Source organism: Argopecten irradians, chromosome 4 (genome assembly GCF_041381155.1).
Source record: "Argopecten irradians isolate NY chromosome 4, Ai_NY, whole genome shotgun sequence".
Lineage (NCBI taxonomy): Eukaryota > Metazoa > Mollusca > Bivalvia > Pectinida > Pectinidae > Argopecten > Argopecten irradians.
The window spans coordinates 20,347,556-20,362,897 of NC_091137.1; the positions used below are offsets into that span (position 1 = coordinate 20,347,556).

General features: G+C 40.9%; 2 protein-coding genes across 2 annotated transcripts in view; both read right to left on the bottom strand.

Moving 5' to 3' along the window:
- The window catches only part of LOC138322154 (TBC1 domain family member 2B-like), a gene marked incomplete at its 3' end in the record, with an annotated part of 37,483 nt that extends 30,852 nt beyond the window's left edge, over positions 1–6,631 (bottom strand). Inside the window, exons 1-2 of the mRNA XM_069266205.1 lie at positions 6,513–6,631; positions 4,158–4,774 (exon numbers count right to left, since the gene is read on the bottom strand). Of these exons, the coding sequence (XP_069122306.1) occupies positions 4,158–4,209 (52 nt within the window). The remainder of the gene's footprint in view (positions 1–4,157; positions 4,775–6,512) is intronic.
- Positions 6,632–6,785: 154 nt separating this feature from the next.
- LOC138322155 (mucin-2-like) lies at positions 6,786–13,176 on the bottom strand. The gene is made up of 4 exons (XM_069266206.1): positions 13,102–13,176; positions 9,501–10,823; positions 7,964–9,159; positions 6,786–7,815 (listed from the first exon to the last, which is right to left on the bottom strand). The coding sequence occupies exons 1-4, from the start codon at positions 13,174–13,176 to the stop codon at positions 6,786–6,788; spliced, it is 3,624 nt and encodes a 1,207-aa protein (XP_069122307.1).
- Positions 13,177–15,342: the final 2,166 nt, after the last annotated feature.

Consider the following 15,342-nt stretch of genomic DNA (forward strand, 5'->3'; position numbering starts at 1 on the left):
TAGGTCATAAAGGTCATAATCACATTGGTCATAATCACATAGGTCATCACCACAAAGGTCATAATAACAAAGGTCATAATCACATAGGTCATCATTACAAAGGTCATCATCACAAAGGTCATAATCACATAGGTCATCGCCACAAAGGTCATCATCACAAAGGTCATAATCACAAAGGCATAATAACATAAGTCATCATCACAAAGGTCATAATCACAAAGGTAACAAACATCATCATCATTGGGTGCAATATATAGATCAAAATATCAATATAGTGAGACAGTGATTTCTTCCATCATTGATAGGGTTATCCCGTGGTTGCTAAGAAAAATATAACTCTGTCTTTTACCGGGGTAGGGAAAAGACAGCTCACACGCGCTAGACAATGACTTGACATCATCATTACTTGAGTTGATTATTGTTGACGACGTCACTAATTTTGACACATTGCAACGTTCCTATGATGACAGCGCTTGAAATGTTGTTTCTCTATAACATAATTTTCACAATTTTTGTTAAAGCATGGGAGAAAAAGAATCACACATGGGTCTGTCACGTGGACAGGGATATTTCAACACTCAGCAAGCCTCGAGTTGACCAGCCAAAATCTTTCACTCAGGTTCATATATCCCTGTCCACCTGACAGACCCATGTAAGATTCTATTAGTAAGAGCCAAAGAGATGACAGAGATATTACATCCTAAGAGATGAAAGTGATTTCACACCTAAGACAAGAGGAAGAGGGCCTAAAAGATCATCTGACTATTGGCACTATACAACACAGTCAAAATATACTGTAGTGGCAAAAGATATTTGGATAAATACAAACAAATCAAACAGACTGAAAATGCTCACCTTAACTTTGGCAAACAATTAAGGTATTGTATACAAAGAACTCTTCAGATGGAATTGTAAGTCTCTTATTTTTGATTAATATGACCTTAAAAGTAGGTCAAAGTCATTCATTTGAACAATTTTGTTACCCCTTCATCCAAGCATGCTACAGGCCCAATACCAAGTCTCTAGGCTTCTAGGTTTTTGACAAGAAGTCAATTAAAAAATTTAGCCTTTTTAACCTCTTTGACCTTGAATGACAGTCAAAGGTCATTCAATAGAACAAATTCAGTAGCCCTTTATCCCCAAGTGCTACTGGCCCAATATCAGGTTTCTAGACCTCTTAATTATTATCAAGAACTTGTCTAATGATTTTAACCTTTTTGATTAATGTGACCTTGAATGAAGGTCAAGGTTATTCATTTGAACAAACTTGGTAACTTTTCATCCTAGCATGATACAGGCCCTATCAGGTCTCTTCTGACAAAATGTTTTAGCCTATTTAATACCTGTGACATAGAATGAAGATTAAATTCATTCATTTGAACAACCTTGGTAGGCCTTCATCCCAGCATGCTACAGGCTAAATATCAGGTCTCTAGGCCTCTTAGTTATTCACAAGAAGTTGTTTAACGATTTAGCCATTTTGACCTGTGTGGCATGACATCCTAACATGCTACAGGCCCAATATCAGGTCTCTAGGCCTCTTAGTTATCACAAGAAGTTGTTTAGCGATTTAGTCATATTGACCTGTGTGACATGACATCTCAACATGCTACAGGCCCAATATCAGATAGCAAGGTCACTTGCTTATATAAAAGAAGTCATTTAATATTTTGACCCTTAATGACCCCTGTGAACTTGAATGAAGGTAAGGGTCATTCATTTGAACAAACTTGGTAGCCCTTCATTCCAACATGCTACATGCCAAATATCCAATCCCTACGCCAGTAATAATCAACAAGTTGTTTGAAATTTCTAGCCTTATTAACCCCCATGACCTTGAATGAAAGTCAAGGTTATTCATTTGAACAAACTTGGTAGCCCTATATCCAACATGCTGCATGCCCAATATCCGATCCCTACGCCACTTGATAATTGACAAGAAGTCGTTTGAAATTTCTAGCCTTATTAACTCCCATGATCTTGAATGAAAGTCAAGGTCATTCATTTGAACAAACTCTGAAGCCCTTCCTCTCAACATGCTACAGGCCCAATATCAGGTCTCTAAAACTCTTAAGTTATTTACAATAAGTCGGTCAGCAGATTTCAGCCTTTTTGACTCTTGTGACCTTGAATGGGTCAATGTCATTCACTTGAACAATCTAATATGAGTACTCTGGGACTTACAGTTATTGAGAACAAATCATTTTAATGAAAAGTTTACATCCAGTGCAAGGGGATGGATGAAGCATGATGACTTTAGGGTCAGATGACCTTAAAAGACAGGGATGTCAAAACCTAGGAGATGATATACATATTCCTGAGAAATGTACCAGCCTGATGACTTACCGTCCCCTTCTTTGAAGCATAAGTAGCCTGAGAGACTGTAATATCCTGATGATTTACCTCCCCCTTCTTTGAAGTATAAATTGCCTGAGAAATGTACCAGCCTGATGACTTATCTTCTCCTTCTTTGAAGCATAAGTAGCCTGAGAGACTGTAATATCCTGATGATTTACCTCCCCTTCTTTGAAGTATAAATTGCCTGAGAAATGTACCAGCCTGATGACTTTCCTACCCCTTCTTTGAAGCATAAATCCTCTCCTTTCTTTTTTAAAAGACAGGGATGTCAAAACCTAGGAGATGATATACATATTCCTAAAAAATGTACCAGCCTGATGACTTACCTTCCCCTTCTTTGAAGCATAAGTAGCCTGAGAGACTGTAATATCCTGATGATTTACCTCCCCCTTCTTTGAAGTATAAATAGCCTGAGAAATGAACCAGCCTGATGACTTTCCTACCCCTTCTTTGAAGCATAAATCCTCTCCTTTCTTTTTTAAAAGACAGGAATGTCAAAACCTAGGAGATGATATACATATCCCTGAGAAATGTACCAGCCTGATGACTTACCTCCCCCTTCTTTGAAGCATAAGTATCCTTAGAGTCTGTGCCAGATTCATGACTCACATCTCCCTGCTTCTTAGTATAAGTAGCCTGAGAGATTGTGCCAGATTTATGACTCACATCTCCCTGCTTCTTAGAATAAGTAGCCTAATACACTGTGCCAGTCTGATGACTTACCTCTGCCTTCTTTGAAGCATAAGTAGCCTGAGAGACTTTGCCAGTCTGATGACTTACCTTCCCCTTCTTTGAAGTATAAGTAGCCTGAGAGATGTACCAGTCTGATGACTAACCTTCCTCTGCTTTGAAGTATAAGTAGCCTGAGAGACTATGCCAGACTTATGACTTACCTCCCTCTTCTTTGAAGTATAAGTAGCCTGAGAGACTGTGCCAGCCTGATGACTTACCTCACTTTTCTTTGAAGTATACGTAACCTAAGAGACTATGCCAGACTTATGACTTACCTCCCCTTCTTTGAAGTATAAGTAGCCTGAGAGATGTACCAGACTTATGACTTACCTCCCTCTTCTTTGAAGTATAAGTAGCCTGAGAGACAGTGCCAGACTTATGACTTACCTCCCCCTTCTTTGAAGTATAAGTAGCCTGAGAGATGTACCAGACTTATGACTTACCTCCCTCTTCTTTGAAGTATAAGTAGCCTGAGAGACAGTGCCAGACTTATGACTTACCTCCCCCTTCTTTGAAGTATAAGTAGCCTGAGAGATTGTGCCAGATTTATGACTCACATCTCCCTGCTTCTTAGAATAAGTAGCCTAATACACTTTGCCAGTCCGATGACTTACCTCCCCTTCTTTGAAGTATAAGTAGCATGAGAGACTGTACCAGACTGATGACTTAACCTTCCCCTGCTTTGAAGCATAAGTAGCCTGAGAGACTATGCCAGACTTATGACTTACCTCCCTCTTCTTTGAAGTATAAGTAGCCTGAGAGACTGTGCCAGCCTTATGACTTACCTCCCCTTCTTTGAAGTATAAGTAGCCTGAGAGATGTACCAGACTTATGACTTACCTCCCTCTTCTTTGAAGTATAAGTAGCCTGAGAGACAGTGCTAGACTTATGACTTACCTCCCCCTTCTTTGAAGTATAAGTAGCCTGAGAGATGTACCAGACTTATGACTTACCTCCCTCTTCTTTGAAGTATTAGTAGCCTGAGAGACAGTGCCAGACTTATGACTTACCTCCCCCTTCTTTGAAGTATAAGTAGCCTGAGAGACTGTGCCAGACTTATGACTTACCTCCCCCTTCTTTGAAGTATAAGTAGCCTGAGAGACTATGCCAGCCCGACATGCTGGTGTGTCTATAGTGTCCAGTGGTGTATGTGGGGCTCTTGACCCCCCATTGATCTGAGTGTAGGTAGGCACCAGTAGATAAGGTTTATAATCCACACAGATGTCTGGCTCCCATATATCACACGGAACACCTCATATCACTGCTCTACAGTACATCAGGTAGACCAGTGATACATCACACGTTAATTACTGGTATCAATCACAGGTAATTCTAATTCACAAAGTAAATCACAGGCAGATCAAGGTAAATCACAATTAAATCACTATAAATCACAGGTAATTCACAGGTTAGTCAGGGCAAATAAGAGATGAGGGTAAATCACTGGAAATGAAACGGGTACTATTCTCAAGGAAGACACAGATGATACAAGAGACACAGAAAAGGTCACATTCAAAGGTTACAATCCAAGGTCACACTCCAAGGTCAAATTCCAAGGTCAAATTCCAAGGTCACAATCCAAGGTCACACTCCAAGGCCACAATCAAAGGTTACAATTAAAGTTAACAATACAAGGTCACACTCTAAGGCCATAATCCAAGGTCACGCCAAGGTCACATCCTTCCTGAAAGGAAAACAATTAAGTTTTAACAGATCTGAAGATAACTGTTCAAGGTCATGTAATTAAACATCTCAAGTAATACATATACAATTACACATGATAAATAACAAATTCTGCCAAATTTAGGGCCACCTTAAAATCATATCTTAATAGACATATTAAACATATGAACTAAATTCATATATCATGAAAAATTACGGCAATATAAAATATGTGTTGTTGCAACCAGACATGTATACAAAATCAGGGAGTTGCTCTTGGAATTGATATCAGATTGAATAGTTAACATTTACCAGCGAGTTCTGTGACAGCTGTCTACAACATTAACCAGTTTAGTTGGGATAAAAACTGCATGTATCAATACGGGGGTTTCAAGATCCCAAAACTACATGGGTAAAGTACGATTTACCGTCGATAAGTCCCACGTCAAATGATGACGTCATAATCACCGGATGGTGGGACTAATCGACGGTAAATTGTACTTTGCCCACGTCGTTTTGGGATCTCGAAATCCCCGTATTAAGTATGTATGTATTGGTCAGCTGAATACCTTTACTGACCTCAGAAAACTGACCATGGGTGAATACATTTGTAAGGGAGATTAAGATGTTTCACAAATATTGCTACAAGTAATGAATTGAATAAACAAGAAAACACTAATGCGGTCATAAGTTTACATACATATTACAGCTCGAGGCATATTAGGATTGGCGATGGTATCTGCTATAAATTTAAACAAATTACATGTAAATAAAAAAAATACTATACATCTTAATTGTATATTAATTGATTAATGAACAGTATAGATATTGAGTTGTACTCCTCTGGAATAAATTCTAACAAAATGAGAAATGGGTCTCAAGTCTATTTTACCTGTATAGACTTTACTCAATTTCTTCTGTATAATTCTTTATTTGATTTATCATATCTCTGTAACTTTGAATAAAGGTCAAGTCTCCATACTGCATGATACATATCAGTATATAACAGGAGAGGAGAAGATGTAGTGGCTAAAACTGGGGTTTGAACCAGACACCTCTCAAGACTAGCCAAATGCTCAGCTGATTCAGCTATCTGGTCACTGATGCTCTATTTCACCTTTGCTATACTCCTCCATCCTTTCTCTAAGTTTTCAACCCCAAAAACATTACAAGTTTGCATATCCCGTTGCACACCCAATGCTTATCATAACAGGAGAGAAAATGAACAGCCAGAGCAGGATTCAAACCCATGACCTCCGAACAACAGCTGGATGTTCTGCGTGGTCACTGATGATCAACCCATGCCAATTCTGCTACAAATATTAAGTCTATCTGTCTAACTTAACGAGAAGGAAAACATGAGAGTGGAAGATCAGAAGTTTTGCTGTTTTAACTGACAAGTAAAGTTTAAGAAAATTTGCATGTAAAACTTGAGTTCCTGATTTCTAGCTTACATTAACATTTTGAGTAGATCTAATTTTTAAACAAGCTCACAGATTCTATTCTACCCTTAAAAACAAGGTAACATTTCTGTAAAACTGAACACCACAGATCTTAGGTGTACCTTTAAACATTACCTATAAATTTGGAAGTTATTCACCACAAAAAACTAATGCATTTCATTTTGCTTTGAAAGTTCAGCCTAATCAGTTCAGCATTATATCACCTGTAGCAATTATATCTACTTTACCTGTAATGATCTGGGTAATTTACCTGTAAAGAGTAATCTAATCTATTTACCTGTAAAGTCTGAGATTTACCTGAGACTGTTCGGAGACGCCAACCACTCTTACTCACACTGCTTCACACTTATCCCCGATCCTGTATGAATCATCTGATACAGAGGCTGCGGGCAAGCTGGCCCCAGGTGGCTACTGACTCAGTCAATCAACACTACCTCGTAATGTACAGGTAAGTATATATATATACTAAGCTTAGGTAGACAGAAACTTTCTGTATATATACACATATGTAACAGTAAAAAGGTAAGCTACTGTTACGCACAAATATCTCAATACCAAAATAGATAACAATCAGTTTCTCTCGACAATTATCACATCGAACACCTTTTCAATATGCATACAATGGAAATCTAATGCAACATATGCACGGATAGATTGTGTTGATCCTCTGGTGACAAGAGGGGACAGTGTAGGTGTTGATCCTCTGGTGACAAAAGGGGACAGTGTAGGTGTTGATCCTCTGGTGACAAGAGGGGACAGTGTAGGTGTTGATCCTCTGGTGACAAGAGGGGACAGTGTAGGTGTTGATCCTCTGGTGACATGTGGTGTTTGCAAGAGGGGACAGTGTAGGTGTTGATCCTCTGGTGACATGAGGGGACAGTGTAGGTGTTGATCCTTCTGGTGACAAGAGGGGACAGTGTAGGTGTTGATCCTCTGGTGACATGAGGGGACAGTGTAGGTGTTGATCCTCTGGTGACAAGGGAGTGTAGGTGTTGATCCTCTGGTGACAAGAGGTGACAGTGTAGGTGTTGATCCTCTGGTGACATGAGGGGGCAGTGTAGGTGTTGGTCCTATGGTGACAAGAGGTGACAGTGTAGGTGTTGATCCTCTGGTGACATGAGGGGACAGTTTAGGTGTTGATCCTCTGGTGACAAGGGACAGTGTAGGTGTTGATCCTCTGGTGACAGGTGTTGTCCTCTGGTGACAGGTGAAGTGAGGTGTTGATCCTCTGGTGACATGAGGGGACAGTGTAGGTGTGTTGATCAAGGGAAAGTGTAGGTGGTGATCTCTGGTGACAGAGGGGACAGTGTAGGTGTTGATCTCTGGTGACAAGAGGGGACAGTGTAGGTGTTGATCCTCTGGTGACAAGAGGGGACAGTGTAGGTGTTGATCCTCTGGTGACAAGAGGGGACAGTGTAGGTGTTGATCCTTATGGTGACAAGAGGTGACAGTGTAGGTGTTGATCCTCTGGTGACATGAGGGGACAGTGTAGGTGTTGATCCTCTGATGACAAGAGGGGACAGTGTAGGTGTTGATCCTCTGGTGACAAGAGGGGACAGTGTAGGTGTTGTGGAAGAGGGACAGTGTAGGTGTTGATCCTCTGGTGACAAGAGGGACAGTGTAGGTGTTGATCCTCTGGTGACAAGAGGGGACAGTGTAGGTGTTGATCCTCTGATGACAAGAGGGGACAGTGTAGGTGTTGATCTCTGGTGACAAGAGGGGACAGTGTAGGTGTTGATCCTAGTGACAAGAGGTGACAGTGTAGGTGTTGATCCTCTGGTGACAAGAGGGGACAGTTTAGGTGTTGATCCTCTGGTGACATGAGGGGACAGTGTAGGTGTTGATCCTCTGGTGACAAAGGGAAGTGTAGGTGTTGATCCTCGGTGACAAGAGGGGACAGTGTAGGTGTTGATCCTCTGGTGACAAGTGGGGACAGTGTAGGTGTTGATCCTCTGGTGACAAGAGGTGACAGTGTAGGTGTTGGTCCTCTGGTGACAAGAGGTGACAGTGTAGGTGTTGATCCTCTGGTGACAAGGGACAGTGTAGGTGTTGATCCTATGGTGACAAGAGGTGACAGTGTAGGTGTTGATCCTCTGGTGACAAGAGGGGACAGTTTAGCTGTTGATCCTCTGGTGACATGAGGGGACAGTGTAGGTGTTGATCCTCTGGTGACATGAGGGGACAGTGTAGGTGTTGATCCTCTGGTGACAAGAGGGGACAGTGTAGGTGTTGATCCTCTGGTGACAAGAGGGGACAGTGTAGGTGTTGATCCTCTGGTGACAAGAGGGGACAGTGTAGGTGTTGATCCTCTGGTGACAAGAGGGGACAGTGTAGGTGTTGATCCTCTGGTGACAAGAGGGGACAGTGTAGGTGTTGATCCTCTGGTGACAAGAGGGGACAGTGTAGGTGTTGATCCTCTGGTGACAAAATGGGAAAGTGTAGGTGTTGATCCTCTTGTGACAAGAGGGGACAGTGTAGGTGTTGATCCTCTGGTGACAAGAGGGGACAGTGTAGGTGTTGATGGGGACAGTGTAGGTGTTGATCCTCTGGGTGACAAGAGGGACAGTGTAGGTGTTGATCCTAGGTGACAAGAGGGGACAGTGTAGGTGTTGATCCTCTGGTGACAAGAGGGGACAGTGTAGGTGTTGATCCTCTGGTGACAAGAGGGGACAGTGTAGGTGTTGATCCTCTGGTGACAAGAGGGGACAGTGTAGGTGTTGATCCTCTTGGTGACAAGAGGGGACAGTGTAGGTGTTGATCCTCTGGTGACAAGAGGTGACAGTGTAGGTGTTGATCCTCTGGTGACAAGAGGGGACAGTAAAGGTGTTGATTCTCTGGTGACAAGAGGGGACAGTGTAGGTGTTGATCCTCTGGTGACAAGAGGGGACAGTGTAGGTGTTGATCCTCTGGTGACAAAAGAGGGGACAGTGTAGGTGTTGATTCTCTGGTGACAAGAGGGACAGTAGTAGGTGTTGATTCTCTGGTGACAAGAGGGGACAGTGTAGGTGTTGAATTCTCTGGTGACAAGAGGGACAGTTTAGGTGTTGATCACTGGTGACAAGAGGGGACAGTGTAGTGTGTTGATCCTCAGGTGACAAGAGGGGACAGTGTAGGTGTTGATCCTCATGGTGACAAGAGGGGACAGTGTAGGTGTTGATCCTCTGGTGACAAGAGGTGACAGTGTAGGTGTTGATCCACTGGTGACAAGAGGTGACAGTGTAGGTGTTGATTCTCTGGTGACAAGAGTGGACAGTGTAGGTGTTGATCACTGTGACAAGAGGTGACAGTGTAGGTGTTGGTGACAAGAGTGTAGGTGTTGATCCTCTGGTGACAAGAGGTGGACAGTGTAGGTGTTGATCCTCTGGTGACAAGAGGTGGACAGTGTAGGTGTTGATCTCTGGTGACAGAGGTGACAGTGTGTTTGAGGTGACAAGAGTGACAGTGTAGGTGTTGATTCACTGGTGACAAGAGGGACAGTGTAGGTGTTGATTCACTGGTGACAAGAGGTGACAGTGTAGGTGTTGATCCTCTGGTGACAAGAGGTGACAGTGTAGGTGTTGATCCTCTGGTGACAAGAGGGGACAGTGTAGGTGTTGATCCTCTGGTGACAAGAGGGGACAGTGTAGGTGTTGATCCTCTGGTGACATGATCCGGGGGACAGTTGTAGGTGTTGATCCTCTGGTGACAAGAGGTGACAGTGTAGGTGTTGATTCTCTGGTGACAAGAGGGACAGTGTAGGTGTTGATTCTCTGGTGACAAGAGGGACAGTGTAGGTGTTGATCCTCTGGTGACAAGAGGGGACAGTGTAGGTGTTGATCCTCTGGTGACAAGAGGGGACAGTGTAGGTGTTGATCCTCTGGTGACAAGAGGGGACAGTGTAGGTGTTGATCCTCTGGTGACAAGAGGGGACAGTGTAGGTGTTGATTCTCTGGTGACAAGAGGGGACAGTGTAGGTGTTGATCCTCTGGTGACAAGAGGTGACAGTGTAGGTGTTGATCCTCTGGTGACATGAGGGGACAGTGTAGGTGTTGATCCTCTGGTGACAAGAGGGGACAGTGTAGGTGTTGATCCTCTGGTGACAAGAGGGGACAGTGTAGGTGTTGATCCTCTGGTGACAAGAGGGGACAGTGTAGGTGTTGATCCTCTGGTGACAAGAGGTGACAGTGTAGGTGTTGATCCTCTGGTGACAAGAGGGGACAGTGTAGGTGTTGATCCTCTGGTGACAAGAGGTGACAGTGTAGGTGTTGATCCTCTGGTGACAAGAGGGGACAGTGTAGGTGTTGATTCTCTGGTGACAAGAGGGGACAGTGTAGGTGTTGATCCTCTGGTGACATGAGGGGACAGTGTAGGTGTTGATCCTCTGGTGACACAAGAGGGTGACAGTGTAGGTGTTGATCCTCTGGTGACAAGAGGTGACAGTGTAGGTGTTGATCCTCTGGTGACAAGAGGTGACAGTGTAGTGTTGAGGTGACAAGATGGTGACAGTGTAGGTGTTGATCCTCTGGTGACAAGAGGGGACAGTGTAGGTGTTGATCCTCTGTGACATGAGGGGACAGTGTAGGTGTTGATCCTCTGGTGACAAAATGGGAAAGTGTAGGTGTTGATCCTCTGTAACAAGAGGAGACAGTGTAGGTGTTGATTCTCTGGTGACAAGAGGGGACAGTGTAGTGTTGATTATCTGGTGACAAGAGGTGACAGTGTAGGTGTTGATCCTCTGGTGACAAGAGGGGGACAGTAAGGTGTTGATTCTCTGGTGACAAGAGGGGACAATTTAGGTGTTGATCCTCTGGTGACATGAGGGTGACAGTGTAGGTGTTGATTCACTGGTGTAAGATGGGATAGTGTAGGTGTTGATCATCTGGTGACAAGAGGTGACAGTATAGGGGTTGATCCTTATCAGAAAGATTTTTATTGAACGCTAAGTCAAGTCAGCAGTGTTGACAGTACCATGTCAGATGACTGGTAGAGAGTGAACAGTACACATTAAGTAGATGGGTGAGTTATGTGATATGCAGCAACATAGGCAAGGCACAAGCTTATATATATACATAAGGAGTGGTGTTTACTAAGCAACTTTATATATCCTATTTAAATCACACAAATAGATCCCTGACTTCCAATTAGATGTTCAAACAATTTGTGAACACAAAATTAAAGCTGGAGCCAGATGGATTCGATCAGTTTACTGGAGGCTATAATTGTCAGAGCAGCTGTAGCATTATATATAAATAACTAGATATCAGTGTAACCATGGTAACATAACAGGGGTCAATAGTATAAATATATCTGTGTTACCATGGAAATATAACAGGGGTCAATAGTGTAAATATATCTGTGTAACCACAGAAACCTAACAGGAGTCAATAATACAAATAGATTAGTGTAACCATGGACACATAACAGGGGTCAATATTGTAAATATATCTGTGTTACTATGGAAACATAACAGGGGTCAATAGTATAAATAATATAACAATCTGTATCATAGTTACTATGGAAACATAACAGGGGTCAATAGTGTAAATATATCTGTATTACTATGGAAACATAACAGGGTCAATAGTATAAATATACCTGTGTAAACATGGTAACATAACAGGGTCAATAGTATATAAGTGTAACCATGGAACCATAACATGTGTCAAAAGTATAAGTATATCATGTGTAGCCATGGAAACATAACAGGGGTCAACAGTATAAATAATAATCTGTGTAACCATGGAAACAATATAAATATATCTGTGTAACCATGGAAACATAACAAGGTAGTAGTATAAATATATTGTGTAACCATGGAAACATAACAGAGGTCAACAGTATAAATATGTCTGTGTAACCATGGAAACATAACAGGTACCGATAGTATAGATACATTAGTATAACTATGGAAACATAACATGGGTCAATAGTGCAAATATATCTGTGTTACTATGGAAACATAACAGGGATCAATAGTATAAATATATATGTGTAACCATGGAAACATAACAGGGGTCAACAGTACGAATTCATTAGTGTAACAATGGGAACATAACAGAGGTCAATAGTACAAATATATCTGTGTTACTATGGAAACATAACAGGGGTCAATAGTACAAATATATCTGTGTAACCATGTTAACATAACAGGGGTCAATAGTATAAATATATCTGTGTACCATTAGGCTGGTATTGGAAGTCTAAAACGATACAATGTGAAACATAACGATACATCATTGAACATGTGTTTGATATTGTGCAATAAAAGACAATTTTGATAATTCTATACCTGGGTTCACATCTGTGAAACATAACTTTTTGTTGATATGGGTCAAAAGATATGATACCTTTTAAAAATATATTGATCAGCCCTAGTACCATGAAACATCAGGGGTCAAAAGTATGAATATATCTGTGTAACCATGTTAACATAACAGGGGTCAATAGTGTAAATATATCTATGTTACTATGGAAACATAACAGGGATCAATAGTATAAATATATCATTGTAACCATGGAAACATAACAGGAGTCAATCGTATAAATAATAACATATAAGTGTAACTATGGTTACAATAAGGACCAATGGGGACAGCTCTATAATAACAGTAAGTCATTCAATAGGTCAGATCATTTAAGAATTACATCCCCTGTACAGGTTCTATGGATTTGTAATTATGTGGGAGACTTTGATATACCAGAATAGTTGTGTCTCTTTGTGCTAGCAGGACACTTGTCTACTTTATTGTACTACCTCACTGAATACTTTTGGCAAAGACACCAAGCAGCACACCCCATCTGGTTACAGTATACAAGCCAAATGAGTATGCCACGTACTAGCTGCAATATTGTAGCTCAAAAGACTTTGACAGAAAATGGTGTCGTCTTTACAATTGGTGCCTATTACTGCTAATGCATCGTCGGAGACCCACAGGTGATCGCACTTCACTATGCTACACTTATCACCCGTGGGCAAACTCATCGTAAAATCCTCGTAGGTAATTTATATGCATGAAGAATTTGATTGGTTCCAGTACGTTTTTGCGATGGGATTTCATCCAATCAGAGTAAGCGTTATATACAGTATACGGCAGCAGAAAAAAGGATGGCCAACACTTGCACCTGGCGAATGTTTGGGTACACGATACTGTGAGCGCACGAGCGGTGTATACACGTGTGTGTATGGGTCAGGCAAACTATGAGCAAAAGCGTTGTTAGCTTCGTTCATAGCAGTATAGGACTTTATTAGGTATTTTTGTAATAATATTATGCTTTATTAGGGCAGAAATAGGTATTGTCATATGAGTGTTTTATACTAATAGTCTTAATGTTATTAGGTATAATGTATTAATTAGGGCATACGTATGTTGTAACTCAACGTAAACTCGCATGTTTTTATGGGCGCCGCCATTTTTTGTTTATCTTCAAGCTAATAAACCAGCCTTCATTCTGAAGAGTTCCTAACTATATATATATATACTCCAATATTGACACCTCAGACACTGTAAGATTGTCGTCAATAATGACACCTCAGACACTATGTAAGCTTGTCGTCAATCTAATGTGAATAAACAAAATTAGTAGGGTATCTTGGGTAACTGTTTAACTCACCTCTTAACGTGGTCATGATTGATCAGTCATGTGTACTACCTGTATGTACAGGTACAGTGTAGGTAGTATTACATTATACCTGGTACAAATAGAACTCTCTATAAATAATACATGACACTTTATAGTTATTACAGATCAATACCATATAACAAACATCAGGCCATTGCTCTTTTGTTTCATTTCTTTTGACCCTAATAACTATTATTTGTTTTAAAAACATTTTTATTATTTCATTTTATTTTTTTTTTATTTTGTCAGCATTTTATTTCCTTTTAATTCTAGATTATACATATAAAAAATTAAGACTTTTACTCCTTGGTTCTAAGCTAACAACCTCACCAGGTATGTTCAGACATCGAAAATTATGAAAATATTATCTGGTCACCAGGCAACTAAACTATATTGTAGTTGAGGAGGGTCCACAATTGCTACACTCTTCCCTCCATTTTTAGTCTGAAGATACAACTCAAAACACAAGTTTGACATTGGTTTGTCAGGTATAAGCCCCAAGAAAAATAAGGTTTCGTCATGTCAAATATATGATAAGACTCATGACCTCCAAACACTAGAGGCGTGTTGAGGATGGCAAGCGCTACTGAGCATTCGCGGGTGCTCGTTTCTGAACGAACATGAAAGGAGCCCTATTTGGGGATTTTTTTAAACATATTTATTCTGATAATAGTGCCAGAGCAAGTTCAGAAGAGACCACCATATCGAATTCGTGTCCGAGCATGCTCAGGAAATTTCTTGTCGTGCAAGCGCTTGCCATCCTGAACACACCTCTGGTTTGTTGCTAGCAATTAATCGAGTCTAGAACCACTACACACTATACAATAATCTATTACATTCCTTTTCAATGCTACCAATGCAATATGAGTGCTATCCAATGCTTAGTTTTAGAGAAGAAGTAATTTTAATGGAAATGGACAAATTGACAACATTTGTCCCAATCCTAAAGGCTCCCAAGGGTTAAACTCTACCATTTGTACAATTTTGAATCCCAACTCCATAAGGATGCCACAAAAGCAATATGAGTGTTAGCCAAAGCTAAGTTTCAGAGAAGAAGTCGTTTATATCATAATAGCTAAATTGACCCTTTTTACCATGCCCCTCAGGCAATCAGGAAGTCGGCCACACTATTTGTACAATTTTATATCCCCATCCCATCAGGTATCCTCGGTCCTAGGTGTTTGTTCCACTGTCGCTTACTAACCCCCGGGAACATGGGCTGCATATACCATACATTCACGGAAAATTCATTACCCAAATTCTGGTCATTTGATTGGCTACGATCATATCAGTCATATGCAATCAAATTTTGTGTCTCAAAACAGACTTTGGGTATAATTTGGTACATTTTGTTTGTATATTTCAAGGACGTAGATGATATATACATGTACAATACATGCACGTTCTTTATATTTTGTAACTACTCGCAACTTGTACATAACTTTAAATGTGTGATTACTTTCAATTTTGTTTATTATATTTATATGAAGAAAGTGTGGAAGAGCAAGCAAGAGAGTAATAAAACAAA

Bases quoted from the DNA above. Each gene is read 5' to 3' on its own strand.
- LOC138322155 (XM_069266206.1), bottom strand. From the start codon at position 13,176: ATGAGTTTGCCCACGGGTGATAAGTGTAGCATAGTGAAGTGCGATCAC. The intron at 9,160-9,500 runs GTCACCTCTTGT...TCTTGTCACCAG, and splicing joins TTGTCACCAACACCTACACT to AGAATCAACACCTACACTGT. The intron at 7,816-7,963 runs GTCACTAGGATC...TCTTGTCACCAG, and splicing joins CACCTACACTGTCACCTCTT to AGGATCAACACCTACACTGT.